This window comes from Mytilus galloprovincialis, chromosome 7 (genome assembly GCF_965363235.1).
Source record: "Mytilus galloprovincialis chromosome 7, xbMytGall1.hap1.1, whole genome shotgun sequence".
Classification (NCBI taxonomy): Eukaryota; Metazoa; Mollusca; class Bivalvia; order Mytilida; family Mytilidae; genus Mytilus; species Mytilus galloprovincialis.
This window is the reverse complement of record NC_134844.1, coordinates 67,681,794-67,690,666: the sequence shown is the minus strand read 5'-3', so window position 1 is coordinate 67,690,666 and position 8,873 is coordinate 67,681,794. Positions and strand designations below refer to the sequence as shown.

The following is an 8,873-nucleotide window of genomic DNA, read 5'->3' as shown; positions in this document are numbered from 1 at the left end:
GTTGTTGGTACTTGGTGCCCTGTCATTGCGATACACATTATATAAATCTGATGGAAAGTACTCATAAGAAGAGGTGTTTGGTTCTAACCATGTTTCGGTACCTAGTATGATATCTGGTTTGACAGTATCAATGATTTCTAGTAGGTCCTGTTTTTTGTTTTTAATTGATTGAAAATTCATGTTCAGAATTTTTAATGGCATTTTTAGTTGATTATGAAGCATGACTGGAGCATGCCCCCTTAAGAAAAGTTAAGCACCCTATAACTAGTACAAAATATTTAAAAATAAATATTCTTTAGAACTAAAATTCAGAAACACAAATAATAGCTATAGCATCACTGTGCCATCACAACAATCATGACAATCTATAAAAAAAATCCTTTTGGATCTCATTACATGACAGTTTACCATGATGCTACTACATACATACAAACCTGGGGATATTAAATGAACCTTAAACTTTTTAAAAACTTGAAATTATTACTGTACAGGCATGTACTGATGTAGCTACAAATATTAATACAATTAACAATTACATACATGTTCAAAATCTTCTTGCATAGTTGATTTCAAATCAGATCAGCATAATAAAGCCGCTTTGTCTTTGAGCATGTGCCGGATTCCATATAAGTACATCAGCAACTTACATCCAATCGGCAGCTGTATTTTCTTATCTTTTCTCAGTCTTCGCGCTTCTTTCAAAGAACGGCATCGGTCAACGAGAACATCGCCATTCAATCTTCAAGTCGCAGTATTCTAGCTATAGTCTATAACTAATATCAACGTTCCATTTCCGTAGTATTATCATGTCTAGTGAAGAATCGGACATATCAGACGACGAAATTCAAGCAACCAGCTCAAGGTCTTCAAGTATGAAAAGATTGAGATTGACTGCCGATGAACTTGTCCGCCATCTAGAAGACGACGACTATGATATCGACCAAACAACTCGTGTGGATTCTGACGATGAAAGTGATTCAAGACACCAGGTATTATTCTAAATAAATCGTTATCCAAAACTAAAACGGCCAAATATAATTCCAGGGAAATGAAATACTCAAATAGTCCGCCATTTTTTTTTTACATGAAATGGGAGATAATCAAACAGTTTAATCAAAAACCAAAAGACCAGTTAAGAAAACATGAATACAAGCCTTCATAAAAATAGGATGAAATATATATATACAATCCGTTCAATCTTTTGAGGAAGAAACACAGGGGGGCAGGGGCTATGTTTTTTTTTTCCGCCTTCAGTGAAGAACAATCTGGGTTTTTTTTAGCGACAAACCGAAAACATTTTTTTACTTTCAATTTTAGCATTACATATAGTGGTAGCTGAGGGTGAAACAAACAATTTTTTTTTTATCTCAGGGTCCAAAACAAATTATTTTTTTTCACCAAAACCTGGAAACAAATTCTTTATTTTCCAAAAAAAACCATAGCCCCCCCCCCCCCCCCCCCCGGAAAATAAAATGGTTGCTGCCTTATTATACTTGATCACTGGCCTAGGAAAAAACTCAGACCCCCCCCCCCAAAAAAAAAAATTCTTAGGTTGAAACAGAATTTGATTTTATCTTGCCATTTTTACATTATTTACGTTATATTTGGCCATGCCGATAACATTATTCATAATTCAGAATTTTCATAAGTGGGGGCCTGCTCCAGTCACACTTCAGTGATTCCCTATTTAAGCAACCAATTTGTTTCCCAAAAGGGGGTGCAGGCCCCCTCCCCCTAAATCCGCCTCTGACGGAGTTTGAATGTTTATATATTTTTATACTATATATATAGAAAATGTGTTTTTTACCATTTAGATAGATGCAAGAGATATCTCAGTTTCACCAGTGCCTGCTGAAATAAGAACGCCAATAGCTATTTCAAATAGAACAGAACAAAGAACACCTATTTCTAACAGGAACTCTAGGACACCTAACAACACAAGCTACAGTAGAGCTAACACTAGTACACCTCTGCACCAAAGTTCTCAACTACAAGATGAGAATACAACAACTCCATCAGTACATTCTATGAGTAAGAAAAATCTGTTTGATAAATTTCCACAGTGTACACACATAACTAAATGTAAATACATAGTTCTTTAGATTTCTCTTAATGAAATTAGTATATCTATCAACTTTCAATAATAATATAATAATAGTAGGCAAAGGATAACAAGAAAACAAGAGTGTAAAAGGGAAAACAGACACAAACATGTACACTTGAATTGTTTATTTAATATATTAAAGAACCTGCAAATTATTATTTTTGTGAAATATGTAATAATTAAAACTTATTTTGTTGAACATTTCAGGTACAAGAGATTTACTCATAAAGATTTACGAAAGACAGAATGAAATTTTGATAAAACTAAAAGAGAGGGAAACTGTAGGAGTATCCCAGAAGGTTGATCAAACAGTTATTGTACCTCCTGCTGTTAAGGTATATTTTAACTGAGGACGATTATGAAAATGCCAAAAGAATTATAAAGTTCAAAATGACAAAGGAATTATAAATTTCAAAATGCCATAAGAATTATAAAGTTCAAAATTATCAGTTAAACACTACCATGACTACAGCATATGTCATCATGCTAAATTTCACAAATGATTGCTTTTTATTTCTAAAAGGTTCCATAATAATTTTTAAACAGCATTTTCAACTTGCTTTTATGTACATATAATGAAATATGCAATTTACCAAACCTATATATATACATATATATGTGTGATTATTTATTTTTATTATTTTTGGTCTCATTACTTTTAATTCACACTTTTGATATTTCTGCAGAATGCTGTGCGACAAGGTTTTAAGAATGGAAAAGACAAAGGCTTGACATGGATCTTTGATGATGGTAAAAGGTATTACAGCATTTTATTTAGACATTTAGGCAGCAACTATTGATTTTCTGGTGAGGGGGGGGCTATGGGTTTTTTTGGAAAAACAAGTTTGTTTCCAGTTTTTGGAGAAAAAAAATAATTTATTTTTGATCCTAAGAAAAAAAAATTGTTTGTTTAATCCTCAGCTGCCACTATATGTAAAGCTAAAATTGAAAGAAAAAATTTGTTTTCAACTTGTCGTGATAAAAATAGATTGTTTTTCGCCGCAGGCAAACAAAAATGTTTGTCCAGAAAAAAATCCATAGCCCCCGCCCCCAGAAAATCAAATGGTTGCTGCCTTATACTTTCATATGTACACGTACAACTGCGAAGATTTATTATGGGATAATTACCCACCTGCAGTGGAATAAAACATGATGAAATGAAGGAAGTTTTAATTCACTGTATGGCCTATAACAATAAGCAAAGCTATTACTTGATTGTAAGGGAATGACCATTTAACTTCAAGGAGGGGGGGGGGGGGTTGATTTTTTCTAAAAATGTATTCTGATTATTTGGTTTTATAATTTTCTCATGTACTCGGTAATACTGAGCTATACTTAAATTCAAGTAATCCCTATTAAAATGTACTATACTTTTCGAAACAGTACATAATGTTTTACTGTAATGCGTATGATTGATACCTTAATCACATCATTTTAATGTTCTCGTTAACAAGTTTTACAGTTTTCATCTTTAAAGCTTTGTTTCAAACTAACAATAACTTTTTATTTATATTCATTTTGTTTTTAGAGTTTGTGATGCCGTAAATGATGGTATGACATCTCACATCAAAAATTTTATGAAAGGTTGGAATCCGACATATGATAACCCAACTGTCCTTAATCGTGAGTATATATTAAAATCTATTTAAATTGAAGTTCACATGCATACGGATTCAGTGAGGTTGAATTATTTACTTGCAAGTGAATCATTCATAATCAATGTTTTTTGTTAGCATATTTTGTCAAATTGAAACATACTGGCTGCTAAAAGCGAACTATTATTTCACTATTCGCATTTCATTAATGATTGAGCAAAACAAATAATTTATTTAATTTTCTAGTTATCTTGTAGCTTGTGCCCCTTTAACATGGTAAATAACCCCCATGACGTCATGTATTAAATAAATTTCATGATATTGTTAAAAGTTTTTTTTTTTAAATATATCTATGATCGATTATTTAAAGAAAAAAAATCTTCAAATTAAAAAAATTTACAAACTTTAACAAAACATAAAAAAATAAATGTAAAAACAAGTAATATAAAATTGAGAATGGAAATAAGGAATGTGTCAAAGCAACAACAACCCGACCATAGAGCAGACAACAGGGTGTTATTGTCCAGGAGACAATATGATATCTATTAAATTCCAACAAATTAAATGATCTTATTATATTTATTATACTGATGATCTTAAAACAAGGTGGAAATTAATAATATAACAATTATAGACAAGATATATCGACCGCGGACTTTGACCTCAGTCAATATACTTCTTTTATGTCTATATATCCTTGTATCGACCTGATGCAAACGCTTTTATTATAAAGTATACAATTCCATATATTGGTATTCTATGATGGGATGTTCAAAGAACTTATGTTTTAATAAAAAAAATATGTACGAGAAGATCTAGATTATTTGATTTATTTCAGATGCTCTCAACAGATACTTCCTTACAAAGAAGCAGGAAAACACTGCCATCCATAAAGACAAGCTTGAGACAGAGAAAAGGAAAAGAGCATCGTATGAAAGGAAGAAAGAAGTATGTTTAAAAGGACATATATAATGTTCTTTTTTTTCTTAAAAATGTGGAGTAAATTTTTCATGAAACAAACTAACAGACAACATAAGCAATCATTATGTAATCAAATAGTTACTGCATTATAGGACAGTAAATGTTCATGCACACTGTATGGTATTCACTAAAATGATCATTTAGAGAGTTAACAAACATGTTCTGTTCTGTATACCTTTGGTTTTGTTAATAGTTTTTAGTTTTCGAACAAAAAATTATTCAACAATTTTTGATGATATTTCCACATGGTATTGTATGTGTTAATTTGACTATGTGGTAGAAAACATATATTTGTTAATTTTAAAACTAACTTTGTATCTTCAAGTACAGTCTTATTAGTTTAATTTCAAAGTTATGAAATGATATTTTCTGTATAAACAAATCAACGAAATTTTATCGGCCAGATTGATGTGATATATATTGTATATTGGTATAAAAAAAAGTTATAACATTTTGGGTATACTTGTCTGTCTGTTAATATGTCTTGTAAATATAACACCTTCAATTTCAAATTGAAAAGTTATGGTACACAGATTTCATTTAAACTTTACCAAAAGGTAATAATGTTTTAATGAAGAAAATTTTGGTGTAACACTTACTGGGGGATGTAATTATAGCACACATTCAGGACAAAAAAAGTATCTTTAGCTGAAAGCTATTTTAACCATACAAATGATTTGGAGATCTGTAAAATAAATTTCAATGATTATTTTTACTTTTTTTAGAAAGCCAAGCGCAGGATTACTGCTCTAGAGAAGATGGAGATCAGCGCAGCTAAGAAAGCAAATATAAGAGCTTGTTTAGAAAACAAATACATGTCATCTGATGAAGAATGTGCAGATGGTTTTATAACACATCAACCATCCTGGCAGTCAAAGAGATTCGCAGAATACAAGAGGAAATTAGATAGCAAATTTCTAGATATATGCTCCACAAAGAGCAGAAGACTTTTGTCAAAAAGAACTATTGGTTCAGTATCTGAAAAAGAAAACCCAGACATAAAAGATGAAACTCTTTTATGGGTTATTAAAGAAAATTAGAACATGATACATGTAATTTCAAATAAATACTAAGTGTGAGGACACATATATGCATTGATAGTTGTTTAATTCTTTTGATAAACATATTTTCAACTATAGAACGAGATGTGGTATTAATTTCCATGAGACAAACAATTACAGCAATTGCAAGGTTTTAGTATAATTTACTTAGGGTTATTGTAAACACAAAGGGTTGTATATAGTTGAAACATTGTTAGATAGAACTCCTTGGCAAAATGAACATATCAGCTTTTACTTGCAGTGATTTTTTTTAATTTCTGTACATCCATGTAAAACTCATAAAATATCAACATTTAACAAACAGCTTTAACTGCTTATATCTGCTATAGCTTTATTAAGTTAGGAGCACACATTGACCCTTCTTAGCAAATCATTTGCATTCATTTATTTCCGTGGTTTTTTTTTATAGAGGCAATGGGGTTGGTAGCTGCATGGCCATGGATTTCTGTTTTTTAATTTTTATTGTGTGTTTTACTTTTATGGCAAATAATCTGGTTATATATATATATATGTGTAAAAGGGGAGGTTTGTATTTGGCACAAACAAAAAATTAAAGGTACCCATGATTTTGATAATACTGTAGTCTATGTGGACCATGCCAATGTGTTGTTGGTTGTTTCCTCTGTTTGTACAACTTTTGTTAGAGGAACTGTTGGTTATTTAATTCCTGATTTCCTATTCAGGTGTTATTATATCGGCAATGTTAAGCAAATGACAGTAAGAGAGACAATGATTACTATTACTAAAACGTATATATATAACTAGATATAGGAAGATGTGGTGTGAGTGCCAATGAGACAACTCTCCATCCAAATAACAATTTAAAAAGTAAACCATTATAGGTCAAAGTACGGCCTTCAACACAGAGCCTTGGCTCACACCCAAACAACAAGCTATAAAGGGCCCCAAAATTACTAGTGTAAAACCATTCAAACGGGAAAACCAACGGTCTAATCTATATAAACAAAACGAAACTGACATGGAATGAATTACAAAAACCTCACAAGCCTTCTGGTTAGTCAAAATGCAGAAGTACAGTTTGGCAGATAAGATACACACAATCTAAACATGTTGTATCTTTTTTTTTACAATATTTTGGATCACACCAAGTAATCTGTCCTATATCTTTTGTCACTATATATTTACACAAAAGAAGACCTTTTGGGATCAAAATATCATATGACTATGGCCTTTTATTCTATGAAATATCATCTGTATCAAACCTTTTGTCATCTTTTTTTCTTCTGGTAAATGAACTTTTGTTATCTTTTGAAAAAAAAAGATTATATTTTACATACAAAAGGTTATATTTTGTCATCCACCTTTCAAACACATTTTAGCTATTTAAAGATCGACTTTTAAACACCTTTTGTGAAAACAAAAGTGGGCCATTTCGACTATCTTTTGAAGTAAAAAAGGTATACAAAAAGATGATCTTTTAGATCTTTTGGATTTTTTAAAAATGTATTAAAAAGTCATCAAAATGTAGTCAAAATTGGGCCTTTTAGTCATCTTTTGGATATCTCAAAAGATATTTTTTCATGCAGTGATTGTTTACTTTTTATTTCATTGTCTATTTGCAGACCGCATATGGTCTTGACATTCCTCAGACACTGACCCAATTTCGGATTAGCAAATTGAAGTGGTATGTCTGAACAGCCGATGTTATTAGAAGAAAAGTTAAACAATTTTAGTGATGGTTTTGTGATATACCATCTTCCAAATGTACCATTATTGGATTTACCTGTGAATGTTAAAAAACAGTGAATAGCTATAAATTTAGTGTCATATTCTAAAAATAGATTTGGATTTTCCTTTTCTATACATTGCAAAGAAGTGTGAAAAATATTACCACTCTGGATTATAAACGTGGCATATATGGCTGATGGATTTTTTTTCACATGGAGAAAACAATGTTGGATATAGATATTTCTTGCAATTTTAATATCAATGATGTGGTTTTTAACAAATATACATTCAAATTCTAATGTTTTATTTATAGCGTACCATACTAACAGGTGATTGTTTGAAACATAAATATTTTTTATGATAAACATATATTTGACATTCAAATAGTCATTATCTTTTGAAAGTATGCAATCTCGCATTGCATCACAATCATTTTTTTTGTTTTTTTTTTAATTATTAAAATAAAAATAATAAATTCTATGTACATATATTTACATTTGAACATTGTACTGTTTTAATTATTAAACAATTGCATTGTAATGAATTTACATATTGTACTGGCCCTACGATTTAAATGTCTTTTGTGCCGGACCTGTACGTTCTTGATACTCTGCTGTAGGTGTTGTTGCATTTATCTTATCAGTTTTATTTCTTGGAGTTTGGTTCGAACCTTGGAAATATTGGCTTATATCTCCTTGTGTTTTCTTTTGATTATTAGACAGTTTTTTTTCTTCTTTTTTTCTGCAAACCATCTGTTGGGGGTGTTGGTGTTTTTAGCTTCCGATTCTGAGTCATGATTGTACATGTACGTATTGTCGCTGTCTGCACTTTTGTTGGTAGAAGTGTCAGTTTGATCATTACTGAGTGGAGCAATAGGTGATTTTGTTTGACTGTCATTAGGTATTGGTTGCAGTATTGATTGTGATATCTGCACAGAGTCTTCTGTTTCCGATTTACCCTCACCTGAATTGTCGTCTACTGTGTCGTCACTTTCACTTAGGTGCGAATTACACTCTGCTTGTCTGTGTCCTTGTTTGTTACAATGAAGACAAACCCAGTCATTTGGACAATGCGAAAATTTGTGACCTTTCTGTAGGCATTTATTGCATGAGATTTCAGCTTGATTGTGATTTTCTTGTCCTTGGTGAATAAGTGTTGCTCTGTATTTACCAATAAGGACAGCTCTCGGTAAAGCTTTACTCAGAGGAGCTACCATTGCGATTATATCGCCAGTTTGGCAATTTGATAACAGGCCATCTACCCGCAATCGTTCTCTGTACATTTTAATAACCTCGCATCCGTGATATTCTAAGCTTCGCTCAATCTGTCCGTCCTCGGCGGAACAAGGCACATTTTTTACAAGTATTTTCAGGTAGGTTGGTCTTTCATTAACAATTATCCTTGGGTTTCTACTGTAAACCTGGATATATTTATTCCGAATTG

At 31.5% G+C, this 8,873-nt stretch overlaps 1 protein-coding gene across 1 annotated transcript; it reads left to right on the top strand.

The window, feature by feature from the left end:
- The first annotated feature begins 231 nt into the window (after nt 1-231).
- LOC143084248 (uncharacterized) lies at nt 232-5,774 on the top strand. Its single transcript, XM_076260657.1, has 7 exons — nt 232-989; nt 1,815-2,031; nt 2,312-2,439; nt 2,791-2,861; nt 3,633-3,727; nt 4,538-4,647; nt 5,406-5,774. The coding sequence occupies exons 1-7, from the start codon at nt 807-809 to the stop codon at nt 5,718-5,720; spliced, it is 1,119 nt and encodes a 372-aa protein (XP_076116772.1). The 5' UTR covers nt 232-806; the 3' UTR covers nt 5,721-5,774.
- The last annotated feature ends 3,099 nt before the right edge of the window (nt 5,775-8,873 follow it).

What these genes read in the sequence shown, in the direction of transcription:
- LOC143084248 (XM_076260657.1), top strand. Translation starts at nt 807, where the DNA reads ATGTCTAGTGAAGAATCGGACATATCAGACGACGAAATTCAAGCAACC. An exon ending in TTGTACCTCCTGCTGTTAAG is followed by an intron (nt 2,440 to 2,790) that starts GTATATTTTAAC and finishes ATATTTCTGCAG; the next exon opens with AATGCTGTGCGACAAGGTTT. An exon ending in TAACCCAACTGTCCTTAATC is followed by an intron (nt 3,728 to 4,537) that starts GTGAGTATATAT and finishes GATTTATTTCAG; the next exon opens with ATGCTCTCAACAGATACTTC.